Source organism: Rhinopithecus roxellana, chromosome 8, assembly GCF_007565055.1.
Source record: "Rhinopithecus roxellana isolate Shanxi Qingling chromosome 8, ASM756505v1, whole genome shotgun sequence".
In the NCBI taxonomy this organism is placed as follows: domain Eukaryota; kingdom Metazoa; phylum Chordata; class Mammalia; order Primates; family Cercopithecidae; genus Rhinopithecus; species Rhinopithecus roxellana.
The window spans coordinates 124,258,324-124,275,785 of NC_044556.1; the positions used below are offsets into that span (position 1 = coordinate 124,258,324).

At 36.6% G+C, this 17,462-nt stretch overlaps 1 protein-coding gene across 2 annotated transcripts in view; it reads left to right on the forward strand.

Annotated features, from left to right (window-relative positions):
- Window positions 1-17,462, forward strand: part of RABGAP1L (RAB GTPase activating protein 1 like) — a 781,286-nt gene that overhangs the window by 90,837 nt on the left and 672,987 nt on the right. For both annotated transcript variants that reach the window (XM_010367378.2, XM_010367376.2), the window contains exons 6-7: window positions 3,182-3,339; window positions 5,187-5,297. In XM_010367378.2, coding sequence (XP_010365680.1) covers window positions 3,182-3,339; window positions 5,187-5,297 — 269 coding nt within the window. The remainder of the gene's footprint in view (window positions 1-3,181; window positions 3,340-5,186; window positions 5,298-17,462) is intronic.

Genomic DNA, 17,462 nt, shown 5'->3' on the forward strand with positions numbered 1-17,462 from the left:
GAATGACGTGCCTAGTCAAACCCATCCCCTGAGCCCTATGCAAATCAGGCATTGCCTCCTCCAGCCTCTGCATATATACCTGGTTAGTATCTGTGGCAGGTGGTGTTCTGTCTCTTGGCTTTGGAGCCCCTCTCCCTCTGTCTCTGTGTAGGGGAGCTGCTGCTTTTTTTCTTTGCCCTTCTTTCTTTGCTGTTAAACTCCCCACTCCTTAAAACAAAACAAAACAAAAATATGCTGAAGTTAAATGTATAAAAAGCAGACAGTAGACTTTATATTTCATTTAGGAGTAGCAAGTGGAGAATACCCAGAGAACTAAAAGTAGTTTAAAGTCTTTGTTTATAGTTGACCTTGTAGGCATAGTCTTCAATGACATGTTTCTAGCATATTCTTTGGTTCTGTTTTCCTCTATAAACACTTGAATTATTGGGCTAAATCCAGTAAGTATCCAGCTGAGGCTGAACCTTTCTGCTTTTAGCTTACCTAATGATTCCCTCTCATCCATCCCCAAGCACATTCAGCTTACATTTGCTGAAGTATAGGCTGTATGTTCTCTCTTGTGTTTTTTGGCACCTAGACTAATACTTGGTATACAGAAGGTGCTCAAATAGTATTTGTTGAAGGAATGAGTTTATCATTGTCTTAATTGTATAAGATTTGAGGCCTATAGTTCTTATTAGCATCAATCCTTTGCTGCTTTTGTTATTTTTACTCATACAAGATTAAAATGGGGATAGCATGGTAAAATACTGAAGAAATTTTAGGAACATTATGATATAAATATGGTGCTATTGCAGAAGTTGAACTTTAGACTGGCAGGTAGGATTTCTGTAGAGTTGTTAAAAGTTAAACTATTTGGCATTGGGAAGGCACTTTAGGGTAATCATTGATTAATGGGTATAAATGTGGCAATCGGAAGTTTTTGAATGTGTTAGACTGTGTGTGCTTGTACAAGAAAAAGTGGCAGAATATGTGAATGAAACAAAGGAAAACGAAAGACCTCATATGTTAACATACTCTTCTGTTATAGGGAGTATTCCTGTTTCAAGCAAGTTACAAATATTATATTCCTAGACTAATACAGTTCAACAAGTACTTTGAATTCACTTTATCTAGAGTGAGGGATTTATTAATGTTCACAGCATTCTTCTTACCTATGATTTCCAGTGTGACATATTGAAAATATTTTTTTAACCCATCATATTTCACCTTGTTTTCATTGACAACCTGTGGGTGGGCTGAGAGATTTGGAGAATCTTTGGTGCTTCAAGCTCACAAGTTTGTGATGATCTGATGCATCTTTTGGAACCAAGAAGGAGAATAACTGTTGGAGAAGTGTTGGATTTAGAGTACTTCTTCACTTTAAGGAAAGAAGATGAGCTATACACACAAACACACACACATATGTATATCCATATATATGTATGTATGTATAAAAGTAGTCAGTAGAGTGGCCTAATACCAATAGAATAGATAAGAATAAGACCATTTCAGCATTCATTCTGGGAACCCAACACTTTTTTTTTTTTTTTTTTTTTTTGAGACGGAGTCTCGCTCTGTCGCCCAGGCTGGAATGCTGTGGCCGGATCTCAGCTCACTGCAAGCTCCGCCTCCCGGGTTCACGCCATTCTCCTGTCTCAGCCTCCCGGGTAGCTGGGACTACAGGCGCCGCCACGTCGCCCGGCTAGTTTTTTGTAGTTTTTAGTAGAGACGGGGTTTCACCGTGTTAGCCAGGATGGTCTCGATCTCCTGACCTCGTGATCCGCCCGTCTCGGCCTCCCAAAGTGCTGGGATTACAGGCTTGAGCCACCGCGCCCGGCCGGAACCCAACACTTTTATAGCACAACAACATTGAGTAAAAATGCCGGTAGCTCTTTATGTTACTAGCTTTAGCAATAAAGCCAGTATCTACTTTATTCTGTGGTTCTGTATCTAGCCCCCAGAGACTGAGGGAAGTGAAAAGAGAACTTGGAGACTTGGCTAAAACCTTGTTTGTGAGAGAGTGTTGGGAAGATTCAGATACCAACATCGTTTTAGTAAATCATCTTAAGATACATTCAATTTCATAGTATATTTTGAAGCCTAGAAATATCTATAAATATAGTTTATTTTGTGAACTTAAATTAGTTCAATATCTTTATCACCATGTTTAAATGTCAGAGTTGAGAGAAGCAAGCAAATATTTGAAAGATAATTTTTTTTAAGTGAAAGGACCTTCCTTCCTTCCTTCCTGCCTCCCTCCCTCCCTCCCTCCCTCCCTTCCCTCCCTCCCTCCCTCCCTTCCCTCCCTCCCTCCCTCTCTCCCTCCCTCCCTCCCTCCCTCCTTCCCTCCCTTCCTTCTTTTCTCTTTCTTTTCTTTCTTTCTTTTTGTTTTTTTTGAGACAGAGTCGTACATCACCCAGGCTAGAGCAGTCACGCAATGGCTCACTGCAACCTCCGCCTGCCAGGTTCAGGCAATTCTCCTGCTTCAGCCTCCCAAGTAGCTAAGATTACAGGTGTGCACCACCATGCACTGCTACTTTTTTCTATTTTTATTAGAGATGGGGTTTCACCATGCTGGCCAGGCTGGTCTTGAACTCCTGACCTCGTGATCTGCCCACCTCGGCCTCCCAAAGTGCTGGGATTGCAGGCGTGGAGCCACCGTGCCCGGCCCTCTTGCCTTTCTTCGTTCTCAAGATGCTTGGATTCTAGTTGCAGCTCCTAAATCATAGTTCTCTTCTGGTCTTCAGTATGTAAGCTGGTGGTGCTTACTGTTGAACTTTGTGTACATTTGAAAGCCCTCCTCAGATTTGAACTTAAGTTTCCGTGAAGTGAAATGATACCCCATTGTTAATTTCAAAGTAAAAAATTCTGTTAATTTACTTTTTAAGCGATATTTCTGCAATATTTCCCTTCTTGGACTTCACATTGATGATAGTTTTTAGGTTGTAATAATTTAGAGTTTAGATGGTCTACATTTACCACCAAAAGTTGTTCACACCCTCTTTTTTTAAATGCACAAGTGATGAAAATGTCATGTAATTCTAAACATCTGATAAATACTTGGACTATATATATAAATATATATATTCTGCTAAAGAAAATTGTGGTCATGGAAAATTATAGATTCAAGAGTTCGGAGAGAAGGCTATCAGAATGTAATTAAAACCTTTGCCTAATGGTATTTCCTTTTTTATTCTTTTAGGTAAGCAGAATTTTGTATAGTTTCTGTACAGCATTCAAACGGTCTTCCAGACAAGTGTCTGATGTTAAAGACTCAGTTATTCCTACCCCTGACAGTGATGTGTTTACCTTCAGTGTCTCTTTGGAGGTAAAAGAAGACGATGGAAAAGGAAACTTCAGGTGAGGCATTTGGAAAGATTAAAAATTAGCATTGTGTCTGGAGTATAATATAGGTTCACACAAAGTTTCAAGAAACTATACAATGTTGGCATAAAGCCTCAAACTGATAAATATTTGACTGGCAAATGAATATTTTTATTCTCATGCTTGTCAGATATTTCTTTCCTTTTTTTTTCTTTTCTTTTCTTTTCTTTTTTTTTTTTTTTGAGATGGAGTTTTGCTCTTGTCACCCAGGCAGGAGTATGCAATGGCACAATCTCGACTCACTGCCACCTCTGCCTCCTGGGTTCCAGTGATTGTCCTGCCTCAGCCTCCCAAGTAGCTGGGATTACAGGCACCCGCCACCATGCCTGGCTAATTTTTGTATTTTTAGGAGAGACGGGATTTCACCATATTGGCCAGGCTTGTCTCGAACTCCTGACCTCAGGTGATCTGCCTGCCTTGGCCTCCCAAAGTGCTGGGATTATAGGTGTGATCCACCGCGCCTGGTCAGATACTTATTTTCTTAAAGATTTAAAAGATACTGATACTTGAGAAAATTTAGTAAAATAATAAAAGTAGAATAAAAACTGTAATCTTGTCAGCCACAGTCACTTTTAACTTTGGTCTGTTCCCTTTGTTTATTTCTAGGAGAATTTTTGCACAATTGTATATATTTACCTTTTTTTCTTTATGTTAAGTGTGCTAATCAAAATTGGTTTTAACAGTAACTGATAATATATGGTTTGATCACCACTTAATTAACCATTTCTTTCTTTTGTATATTTAGAATGCTTTCCTCCAGTTCAGATATAGACAGTTAATAGGAAACAGTTATATTATTTAATGCTCAACTTTTTTCCTTAGCTGAGCCTTTAATTCTAAGAGTAGTTGCTAGCTAGGTATTTTATCTGTAGCTTTACAGACATAGAAATTGAGGTCATGTCAAAGTTGCTCAAGATATTTTTTCTTTTTAGATAAGACAACCCATATTTTATACATTGATTATTTTAATGAATTAATTTGTAAGAATGGTCTAGCCTAGGCTAGAATTTGATTAACTTGTCCCTGTTATGTATCTCTTTGCCATCTTTTATTTATATATTCATGGATACATCACAGTCATCTCAAATTCTATGTGTCTAAAAGTATGCTTTTCTCACTTTCTTTGCTTTGGATTTTACTGTTTTACAGGCACTTATGATCACCCAACCAGCTAAACCAGACATGTGACAGTCTTAACAATTTTAAGTAAACATTATTCCTAAATTTGTTTTAAAACTGAAATTTATCATGTTCTCTCTCTCTCTTTTTTTTTTTTGAGATAGAGTCTTGCTCTGTCGCCCAGGCAGGAGTGCAGCGGTGCCATCTTGGCTTACTGCAACCTCTGCCTCTTGGGTTCAACCAATTCTCCTGCCTCAGCCTCCCAAGTAGCTGGGACTACAAGCGTGCACCACCACTCAGCTAGTTTTTGTATTTTTAGTAGAAATGGGGTTTCACCATGTTGGCTAGGCTGGCCTCAAACTCTTGATCTCAAGTGATCCGCCTGCCTTAGCCTCCCAAAGTGCTGGGATTGCAGGTGTAAGCCACTGCGCTTGGCCATGTTGTGATTTTTAAGATCTTGCTTTTAACCTTGGTTAGCAGACAAAATATAAGGCTCTTGTAAACTCAATTTAAAAAATAATAATGGCTGTGTTACTGACTATAAAATTTATAGTTTGCTGCCTGTGGCAAGGTGAGAGTTTAGTATATCTTAAGAATAAGATTGTTGTTGCTTAAATACTTCGTTGTTTTGTTCTAACCGTGGAATAGGTATTTTATCATTTTATTAGATTATTGGTAATTCCTATTCCTTTTGAATATTTCAGCCCTGTGCCTAAGGATAGAGATAAATTTTATTTCAAATTAAAGCAAGGAATAGAGAAGAAGGTTGTGATTACAGTGCAGCAACTTTCTAACAAGGAATTAGCTATTGAAAGGTAAGCAGCTTGCTCCTAAATGCTACCAAAAACTTGTATTGACATTGTTACTGTCTCAGATGCATTGCTCAGTGTGGCTTTTCACTGTGCTTCATTTTCTCCAATTAAAAATGAGAATAATTAATAATACTTTCTCTACTTTAAGTTAGATGTAACTGGTTCATTGAAAATCTCAATTGTTGGGGTAAGTAAACATGAAATGGCTTTAGTTTTTCAGTCATAACTGCTACAACTGGGTTTGTTCACATCCCTTTTTCTTGTTCCTTATTTACCTACAGCATAAATACTTTTTCAGTTACTTTCGATTACTCTGCCACTTAGCTGCTGGAATTTCAGAAACTTTAAAAGATACATATTTTTAAAATATATAAATACATATGCATATACTTGTGTGTCAATTCACAGGAAAGCCATTCAGAAAACAAAGGAACAGTAGAACAAAAGATATAAATGAAGTCAATAAGAAATGATAGTTCTGGAAAAAAATTTGAAATATAGATGATATAGGAAAAGTTAATGTCTACAATATACATAAATTTCTTAACAATTGGCAGAAAGCAGAGGAGAAAAACAGGTCAGAGTATAAATAGATGAGAGGAAAGCTATTGGATGGCTAACAAACATATGTAAAGAGGTCCTCATTCACAAAAATATAGGGAAATGTGAAGTATAGTAACCTTAAGATACCAGATTGCAAAAATACGTAGTGATGGTGGGGGTATGGGGAAAAGGAATTCTCATACTGTTAATGGAAATGTAAAATATATGTATGTCCTTTTTGAAAATCAGGCAGCATATATAAAGATTTTAAAAATACCTATAATTGGGCACATAAGTCTTATTTTAGGAAATCTGTGCTATTGGAAATAGAAGTATCACTATTTAAGGACATATCTGTAAGGATGTTTATTAATAAACCTAATTCAAAGTTAATTCAATACCTACTACTTCTTTGTCTTTGTTGCTACATATTTGTTAAATTGAAAGTTGCTTTATTATGCCAAAAAGGAAGTGCTAAAAAAAAATGGTGGGGGCATATCATAAAGATAGGGTTTGAAGGGGCTCCAACTGGTTACTTCTCGGGCAATCTGAACAGTAAAATAATTAGGTACTTCAGTCAATTATCGGCAAGTACTGAAGTCAATCTGTACTTCAGTCAAACAACAAAAGATGTTTATTTAACTTTGAAGTGTTATTTGTAGTGGCAGAAACTGGAAATACAGATATTTCTGTATTTCCAGGGAAGTTGGTGATGCTGAAGAGAAATAAAAGCCTCTTCATCAAGACTGCTGTATACTATGACACTTCCCTCTTACCTCCATAGTCTCTAGACTGGGATGAGAGTGGGAGGCAATTTAGTCGCTGGCTGATGGCATCATGGCCATTTCTGTTCTTCTTAAATCTGGGAGAAAGTATCTGGCCCCCAATTATCTGCAGTTTTTTTTAGAAGGTAGGCTGTCTAGCTCCACTTTGTTCCCAACTTTGAATTCTGCCAGGCAACAGGAAAAGTTTTATTCAGCATCTTGGTACAGTGATGCATGCATGTGTTTTTAATTGCTTGCAAAGTTTGGCCATATGTAAAAACCATCTTTTATCAATTTTAAGATATGCATGTGTTTTCATATTGAACATCTCTGAAATTGTAGTTTGTCTTATAATTGATGGCATTTTTAAAAAATACTTTTTAAGTTCTGGGATACATGTGCAGAACATGCAGGTTTGTTACATAGGTATATCTGTGCCATGGTGGTTTACTACACCCATCAACCTGTCATCTAGATTTTAAGCCCCACATACATTGCCTATTTGTCCTCATGCTGTCCCTTCCCTTGCCCCCAAACCCTGTCAGGCACTGGTGTGTGTTGTTCCCCTCCCTGGATCCATGTGTTCTCATTGTTCAACTCCCACTTATGAGTGAGAACATGTGGTATTTGGTTTTCTGTTCCTGTGTTAGTTTGCTGAGAATGATGGTTTCCAGCTTCATCTGTGTCCCTGCAAAGGACATGAACTCAATCTTTTTTATGGCTGCATAGTATTGCATGGTGTATATGTGCCACATTTTCTTTATCCAGTCTGTCATTGATGGGCATTTGGGTTGATTCCAAGTCTTTGCTATTGTGAATAGTGCTGCAATAAACATACGTGTGCATGTGTCTTTATAGTAGAATGATTTATAATCCTTTGGTAATGGGATTGCTGGGTCACATGGTATTTCTGGTTCCAGATCTTTGAGGAATCGCCACCCTGTCTTCCACAATGGTTGAACTGATTTATACTCCTGCCAGCAGTGTAAAAGTGTTCCTATTTCTCCACATCCTCTTCAGCATCTGTTGTTTCTTGACTTTTTAATGATCGCCATTCTAACTGGCGTGAGATGGTATCTTATTGTGGTTTGGATTTGCATTTCTCTAATGGCCAGTGGTGATGAGCTTTTTTTCATATGTTTGTTGGCTGCATAAATGTCTTCTTTTGAGAGGCATCTTATGATTATAGTTGTCACTTTTTTTTATGAGATATAAAAAATAATGGTGAGTCTTAAAATTGATGATTTTCTTAAAATCGATGAAAAAGAGTTGAAGATAAGGTATTTTTGATGTTGAATATTACGGTTCCAAAATAATATGGTTACATTTTACATATAGGAACCTTTTAGTTTTTAGGGGTAAGCATTATATATAGCAATGTTTTAAACTTTTTATTTGGAAGTAATTTCAAACTTACAGAAGAGTTAAAAACAATCAAACTAGTAGAGAGACCTGTATACTCTTTACCAAGATTGTTACCAATATCTCAGTGTTACCAATGTTACTAAAATCTCATATATTGGAGACATTTTACCTAATTTGCTTTGCATTCTCTTTCTTTTTTTTTTTTTTTGAGACAAAGTCTCGCTCTGTCAGCCCTCCTGGAGTGCCGTGGCCTGATCTTGGCTCATTGCAACCTCCATCACCCGGATTCCAGCTATTCTCCTGCCTCAGCCTCCTGTGTAGCTGAGATTACAGGTGTGCTCTACTATACCTGGCTAATTTTGTATATTTTTAGTAGTGATGGGGTTTCACCATGTTGATCAGGCTGGTCTCGAACTCCTGACCTCAAATGATCTACCTGCCTCAGCCTCCGAAAGTGCTGGGATTACAGGCATGAACCACTGCGCCCAGCTTGCATTCTCTTTCTCTTCTCCCTGCTACTCCCTATACACATACAATCGTTTTCCTGAACACTTTTAAGAGTGAGTTAAATGCATCATGGCCCTTTTCCCCTACATGCTTTAGTGTATATTTTACAAGAATAGGGATATCGCTTACGTCACCACAGTATACTTATCAACCTACGTGAATTTAGCATTCATACACTACTTTTAATCTACCTTCCATTTACCTTCCTATTTTGCCAGTTAACCTAATAATATCCTTTTCCCTCCTCCAGTTCAGGATTCATTCTAGGATTAGATATTGCATTTAGTTACCATATGTCTTTAGCTTTCTTTAACCTGGAACATTTCCACAGCCTTCCTCTGTCTCTTAAGACGTGGACGTTTTTGGAGAATATATCCATTTTTCCTCTTTTTAATATAACATTGCCCATTTTTTTGGCTTTGTTTAATATTTCCTTGTGATTAAATTCAGATTATATATTGCTGCATAAGTTATGCGTCCTTCACAGAGTATCACATCTGGAGGCGCTTGATAGCCATCTGTCCCTTGATGATGATGATAATTTTGATTACATAGTTAAGATGTCTGATTTCTTCCCTCTATGTTTACTTTTTTTCTCCCTTGCAACTGGTAAGCAGTCTGTGAAGAAACACATTAAGATCATGAAAATATGCTGGGCGCGGTGGCTCACGCCTGTGATTCCAGCAGTTTGGGAGGCCGAGGCGGGCAGATCAGGAGGTCAACAGATGGAGACCATCCTGGCTAACATGGTGAAACCCTGTCTCTACTAAAAATACAAAAATTAGCTGGGCATGGTGGCAGGCGCCAGTAGTCCCAGCTACTCAGGAGGCCGAGACAGGAGAATCTCTTGAACCCAGGAAGTGGTGGTCGCAGTGAGCCAATTGCACTCCTGCCTGGTGGCAGAGTGAGACTTCATCTCAACAAAACAAAACAAAAAAAAACAACCACGAAAATATATCCTGCTCCTCATCAAAATTTCCTCCTTAATTTAACATTCTTTTATGATTCTTGTTGGATCTAGTCTGTACTATGATGATTGCAAAATGATTAATTTCTCAACTCTTGCCTTCTCTCTACATTTTGCATTCAGTCCTTGGCATTCGGATGTAAACCAGATCTTTCCCTTTTCTTCCATTTAACTACTTGTTATTGGTACAGATCCCTAAATTAACCCCCCTCCTCCCCCCAGTACTACATAATTGATTGAAGTACCTAATTATTTTGGTGTTCAGATTGCCCCAGAATCAACCAGTTGGAGCCCCTTCAAACCCTATCTTTATGACATGCCTCCATCATTTTTTAAAGCATCATCATCCTTTTTAGCCTAACAAAGCATCTTTCAATTTAACAAGTCTGTAGCAACACAGACAAAGAAGTACTAGGTATTGAGTTAATTAACTTTGAATAAGTGTTATTTTAAAATCTTGGACTTTTATGATTAAGTGGTATATTATGCCTAAACTGTGCCTAAATGTGAAGATAGGCAATCCTTCCTTTTCTCAGTAAGTTCCAAGTTTGAGCAACTTGAATATAGAAACCTAGACAAACATAGGTGAAATAGTTGAATGCCTAATTCTATGTATGTTCTTTGCTAACTGGGTAAAACATTTGCACACACATTTAAATATATTACACAAAACAATAACTTAGAAATGTTACTTTTTGCCCACTCTTATATTCATAAAACAATTTTATCAGACTCTCATAATCTTTAATATCAGTGTCTTCATCATCATTAAAGCTACTTTTTGAATAATTTTAAGGTATTTTTTCCAGAGCACATTATGTCAACTTCTGCCTGAGTTGAGAGAAATGCCTTTTGAATCAGTATATGCTACTATCATTAGATATTTTACCAAAAACATGAGTACACATTTGTACACATTAGGACAATTGTTTTTAAAATTATTTTGAATACATTAATACTATATTGGTTTTATTTCTTTTTTAATTGACACAGAAGAGTTGTATTATTGTATACATGTTTTGAGAGATGTGTACTTGTGGAATGGCTAAATTACATTGCTTTTATTTTAACATAACTATTTTGCTGATGCTGATATCTGACACTTGCAACCATGGACTCGTATATCCAACAGTAATTACTGAATCCATGTTAAATTGCGTTGCTTCCTTTTCCACTGATTTTGTTAGATAATCTCTGTAAACATCCAAATGTTAATTGACTAATAATTTACTCAGGTGAATGACTCTTCCCTAAGCAATACTTTGTTCAGCATAACAGATCAAATTACCTGTGATACACAAGATTTTGTAAATTCTTGGATTTTTCTATGTTGGTAAAAAAAAGTTTGCATTTCATTGGGTTAAATGTGGTATTTAATATGTTTAAATCAGACTGTAAACAGTGGAATTTAAGATTGTCCAGCAGGTGGCAGCCTTACCAAGAAAATTCTTAACACCTCCGAATCTTTTCTGTTAGGCAGGGTCTCACTCTGTCACCCAGACTGGAGTGCAGTGGTGTGATCCTGGCTCACTACATCTTCCATTGCCTAGTTTCAAGCGATCCTTCCATGTTAGCCTCCTGAGGAGCTGAGACTACAGGCACATGCCATCGTTTATGGCTACTTAAAAAAATTTTTTGGAGAGATGGGGGTCTCCCTATGCTGCCCAGGCTGGTCTTGAACTCCTGAGTTCAAGTGATCTTGACTTGGTTCCCTAAAGTGCTGGGATTATCGGCGTGAGCCACTGTGCCTGACCGAAATCTTTAATAACTGCTGCTGACAAGTTAATTTGTACTATCAAAACACTGGTGTGAAAGAAAATCCTTCAAATTATATAATTTTTGCTTATCTTCTGAAGGAGAAAATAAAATGTATCATTAAAAATTTTTTTAAATCATTTTTTAAATTATGTTAAATGTTCAACATTCAGTATTTTTGTTGTTGTTGTTGTTGTTTGTTTTTGGTGACAGGACCTTGCTGTGTTGCCCAGACTGGAGTGCAGTGCTGTAATCATAGCTCACTGCAGCCTTCAACTCCTGGGGTCAAGCTGTCTTCTTGCCTCAGCCTCCCAAGTAGCTGGGACTACAGGTGCCCACCACTACTCAGGGCTAATTTTATCTTGTCTTATTTATTTTTCATAGAGACGGGGTCTCGCTTAGTTGTCTGGGCTGGTCCCAAACTCCTGGCTTCAAGTAATCCTCCTGCCTCAGCCTCCCAAAGTGCTGGGATTACAAGTGTGAGCCACCATGCCTGGCCAATATTCTGTTTTTTTTTGAAAAATATATTATGAAAGAAGCCATTTCTGTGTACATCCAAGGGCTAAAGGGTTGTTTGTATCTAGATATTTTGCAAATTATACTGCAGTTGTCTGTCTTGACCCGTTTGATAACAAGTACTGTGTTGTTTATCCCAGAATCCCCAGCATCTAGTAGAGTGCTTGGAACACAGAGCTTTATACTTAGCTACTTACTCCTGCTTAGCACTTTCTCAGTGCCAGGCACTGTTCTAGGTGGTATTTATGAGGTTTAGGTACTATTATCTTCATTTTGCAGTTGAGGAAACTGAGATACAAAAGTTACGTAACTTGATGGAGGCTATAAAATTAATTTTATTATTTTTATTTTATAAAATAATAAAATGTTATAATTTTATTATTATTATTTTAGTACATCTGGTACTAGAATACATGTTCTTACTCTTTACTGCTTCTTTTTAAATACTTGGATAAATGAATAAAAAGTATATAAATTTTATAAAGATAGAGCATTGGCTAAATTTGTTATAATATGGAATTAATAACTGAATATTGCACCAATAAAATCCTGTATTTTTTAGAGAATGTATGAAAACTGTTCTCAAGTCATGAAAACTTCCAATATTCTTTTCCTTTTCTTGATTACCTATGTTGGATATCACATATTAAGTTTTATTTAATAACTGGATATAAAAAAGCAATAATAATGGCCAACATTTAATGAACACTTACTGTTTGATGGCCATTGAACAACTTATCTAAACATGTGAGGAAGGTACTATTATAATTACTCTATTTTTTTTTTTTTTTTGAGATACAGTCTTGCTCTGTCGCCCAGGCTGGAGTACAGTGGTGTGATCTTGGCTCACTGCAACCTCTGCCTCTTGGGTTCAAGCAATTCTTCTGTCTCAGCCTCCCAAGTAGCTGGGACTACAGTCATGCACCAACACACCCGGCTAATTTTTGTATTTTTAGTAGAGACAGGGTTTCACCATATTGGTCAGGCTGGTCTTGAATTCCTGACCTCGTGATCTGCCCACCTCAGCCTCCCAAAGTGCTGGGATTACAGGGGTGAGCCACCGTGCCTGGCCTATTACTCTGTTTTTACAGATGACGAAACAGAGGTTTAATCAGGTTAAGTAACTTTGGTTACGTGGCCAGAAACTGGTAGAGCCAGGATTTAAACCAGGATCATCTGTTTTCTGAGTGTGTACTCATAAAGGCTAAACCCAATTAAATCTTGATTATATACTAGGTTTAAAATTAAGCCAATTTGAAGATAAATGAATTGGTATTGTTTGGTATCTTTTCAGCAGAATTTAAAAGTGTGAACTTAGATGTTAGGGCATTCAAGTGATTGCTCAGGAATTTCAAACCCTCAGTGCCTTTGTAGAAGAGAAAGCCAACATTAACAACTAAGAGGAGAAAGCAAGATCATTGTATATGAAATGTGTGAGGAGTGGTAGTCTGAAGCTTACTTATGGAGGGCCTCCAACTGAGATGTTAAAGTTTGTGCACATGAGGTCAGGGTCTTCCGGTGTTCCCAAAACAGAAACGGTGATCATTTCTCTCACTGACTAGCTGCCATTATTATGGGTTTTGGTATCACCACATACATAAATATTACAAGAGATTTCTTGCATACTATTACATTGATATGTATTTTTAAAGCCTTGATAGTGTTTAAAATACATTATTACTAGCACTGTTACCTAAATGCAGTGTTACTAGCACTATTACTTAGCACCCACTTGGATGCTTTGAATAGTTTGCTATACTCAATATTCCAAAGGTCAGAAAAGAGAAAGGGAAAATTTTTCAGTCTTTGCCGTGTTAGTGCTCTGTCTAGTTGATTTTTTTGCCAAGTAATACTTCTTATTTCATGATAAAATGATTCAAGACAAATAATACCATACACATTTAGAAAATGAGCCTCTTTATTATTCTTTAACATGAAGAGGTTCCAATAATGGTAATTTCAGGCCTTGGGGAAGAGTAATCGGGAGGCAATTTTTGGCACCAGGGTTTTATGTCTGTCCTATCACTGTGTTCTCAGGGGTCTGCCCTCATATTAATACTTGTGCTAACCAGAATGAAGTAGTGATACAGCAAGCAGAATATAATGATTAGAGTTGTTATAAGCACACAACTCAATTTGCAGTGAGTAACATGGGCCAATACTTTTGGAAAAGAAGGATTTCCATGAGCCACTTCTATCTCACATTGATTTGGGGGGATACAATCATTATATATACATTAGAAAAAAAACACATCATTTCTAAAAGGCAGTGATCATATCAGATCATGTAGTTTGATCATTTGGAGAGTTCAGTGATGTGCCTCTTTCTGTAGCAATTTTGTTTCAGTTTTCAGTTTGTGCTTGCTGGCTTGCAGCACAAACTTTATAATGAGAAACTGAAGTGATAAGAACCATACCCTGTAGCATGGGTGATTGATAGTACCTTTCCGTGTGTTATTTTCTTGAGGAAAAGATTTCTTAGACAAGGAGTACTGAAAAACTCACCCAGAGACTCTTTTCTTCTTGCGAAACAGTTTTTTAGTGTGATTTGCCATCACGAAATTTGATGGACAGTAGAATTTGAATTGTTTCTTATTTTTTGACTGCTGTAACTTCATGTTAGACCATTCTGAGGGTCTTTTGCTGAATTTACTTGGTACTTATTTTTACTTTCGCCTTAGCAAGTTGTTACCGTTTTATTTAGGAAAAAACTCAAGTTACTGCCTTGAAATTGCCTAGATGTTAGTCTGATTTGGATGTTTTATTCTCTTATGTAAATTAGTATGTTTATAAACTTTTACAGCAAAATAAAGAATTTTGGATGTTCTAATAATTTCTCTTAGAGGATGTCATTCTTCCCCTTCCTGAAAATGGGAATAGATGAGTGGGATGACCCATCCTCTGCATAATGTTTGAAAAGCTGCCCTGTGAGCTTATTCACTTGTCCCGCTTATGTTTTCTTGTAAGGCAGTAGAAAGATAACTGTCTTTTTCCTTAGGAAAGCAGGCATTACTTACTTATACAAAAGTACTTTCATTGTTCTCTGTTAATGATTTCATGTGACAATTGATAGAAAGCTATTGGCATTTTCAGGTGAATAATTTGGGGAGTGAATAATTGGAAGCTTCTATCTGACTCTCAGCCTTTGAAGTGAAACTTGTAATCAGTACAGAATTTTCAGCATCTTTTCATTGCTGGCTTCTGTTGGCACCCAGTCAGGAGAGGTGGCATTATGGTTTAAGTATTAAATGTGGATGTAATACTATTACCTTTTCAGCATTGTATTTTAAGAAATACTTTAAAAATATGAGGAATGAAAACATATATTGTTGTCTGTAATGTGTTCTCATAAGTTGATTGATTCTAGATGTTTTGGAGCTCATTAAAAAAATTCCAGTTTGAAGTAATTGTAGATGCACAGGAAATTGCAATAGTAGTATAGAGATGCTCCATGTATGCTTCCCCATTTCCCCCTGTAGTAACATCTTACATAACCATAGTACAGTATCACCACTAGGAAATTGGCATTGGTACAATTTGCAGACTTCTATTGCAGCTCTTTTTGAATCCTTTTATAAATCACAGTATACTCTATAATATAAAAATTTAATTTGTTGGTTTAAGAAATTTGGATATGTAGCCTGGCTGCTAAGTAATTGGAAGAGATTGGGTGTTTTAACCCAATCCTGTCCAGTTATCAGGTTATTACCCCTTGGCTCCAAATCTGTCTTCTTACCTGATCTGCATTAATGGAGCTTTAAACATTTCTTCTTTGCAGCAAGCACAATATTAAATTATGCCAGTAGAGGGTGTTGCAGGGACACTGCAGGAAGATGGGGTTTCTTTTGTTTCTGATGTGTTACATTTATTGTTTTCTTGCTCTTGCTACAAGATCCAGTGCTTTTGCTGATCTTTGGTTCAACCTAGCTGTGCACCCAGTGCATGCAGTCCCTCCGTGAGCTCATAGCTTTGGTTCTGTCTCAGTGAGGCCCTCCTACAGCCCTCCTGACATAGACATTGTGTGCCCCAGGCCTCGTACCACACTGCCAGTGAGCTGGCTCTGGAAGCCCTGATTTCCTTTGCCTACCTACCTGCCAGCCTTTGCTGGCTGCAGCCCAGAGGGTTGTTTCCTGCTTGCCTGTGGTCCAACTTTGCCTAGGCGGTCCAGCAAACTTCTTTGCTATTCGTTGGGCTGTAATCCTACCTTCTCCAGTGAGGTCTGAATACCAGCTTTGGCGAAAGGACCCAACTTCCAAGTTAGTTCTCCTTTATGGTACTCTCCCTTAGCTTTAGGGTTATAATTCTCTTTATAGTTACTCTATTATGACAATTAACAATTCTTTATAGTAATTTTCCCCTGTTTAGATTACTGTGTTTTCTGTCCTAATAGAATTCTGACTTACAGTATCTAATTGAATTAATATCTAGTGATATTAAGCCATCCATAAAGTTTCTGATATTTTTCCAGGAAAAACAAAACAAAAAGTGGTTTAGATAATCTTTTTACTGTCACAATAACGGCAAGGAAAAAACAACGATTTTTTTCTACAATGTTTATTTCCATTCCACGCAGAGCCTTTTTCATACTAAAGCAAGGAACCCTGCAAAGTAGATTATCTTTTATTTACTTTTTTTTTTTTTTTTTTTTTTTACAGGGAATAGGGAGCTAAAGCATGTTTTTTTTTGCCTTGCTATGAAATCTAGCTTATAATTGGCAACACAAGTATTTGAATCAAGACCATCTTGTTGTTCTTCCTAAAGCCTTTTCATTTGACTCTTTTGTATGATTTTTTCTTTCTTTTTTGGGGACTGGGGGATGTTTACAGGGGTCAGTGTTAAGTACCTATAAATAGGATATGATTATTTTATTTTATTTTATTTCTTTAGTAAATATTGTTTAGTTACTAATATTTCATCCGTATTTGTAATAGTAGCATAGTTGTTTTATTCCCCTTTAAAGATCTGTGGATCATTTGAAGGGAAGAGGGACTTAAAAATGTTATTTTTTTTTAGTAGGACTTTAGGCAATTAATTAAAAGTGAAATATGTCTTATAGGTGAAATTTTGTGTTTGTACTTTAAATGTTTGATTTTTTAAATTTTCAGTATATTTTAATAAGTTTACTCATTCTTTTTATTTCCCTGTTATTTTTAAAATTTTATTTCCTTTTTAAAATTTTATATATTTAGGTGAAGTATTTCATTATTCCACTGTACTACAGGAAACTTAATTCTTTTATAATATGAAATGTCTGCGCTTTTAAGCCTAATTTTCTACTTGCATACTATATTTTATTCCATTTTGCCATCTCAAAGGCATTGTTTGAGCAGTCTTTCTTCTACTATACTTGCTTGTTAGATTAGCCCATCCAGTCTCATGACTTTAAATATATCTATAAGTGGATGATTCCAAATGTTTATCTCTGACCTGATGTCTCCAAACTTATATATTCAACAACTTCAGATCTTCATCTGGTATCTCAAAGTTAATATGTTCAAAAATCAAACTAAAAAATCAAGTTTGACACCATCCCAAACTTGTTCCTCCTGTAATTTCTCACAGTCTTATTAATTTTTAACTTGATCTTTCCAATTACTGTGGATGAAAAACTTGGCATTTTCAACTCATTTTTCTCTCACTCTACATCTAATTCTTCATTAAATCATATTAGTTCTACTTCCAACTATGTGAAGAAAGATAAAACTATAGAGGAAAGGGATTAAATAAAAAATACAAATAGAATTGGGAAAA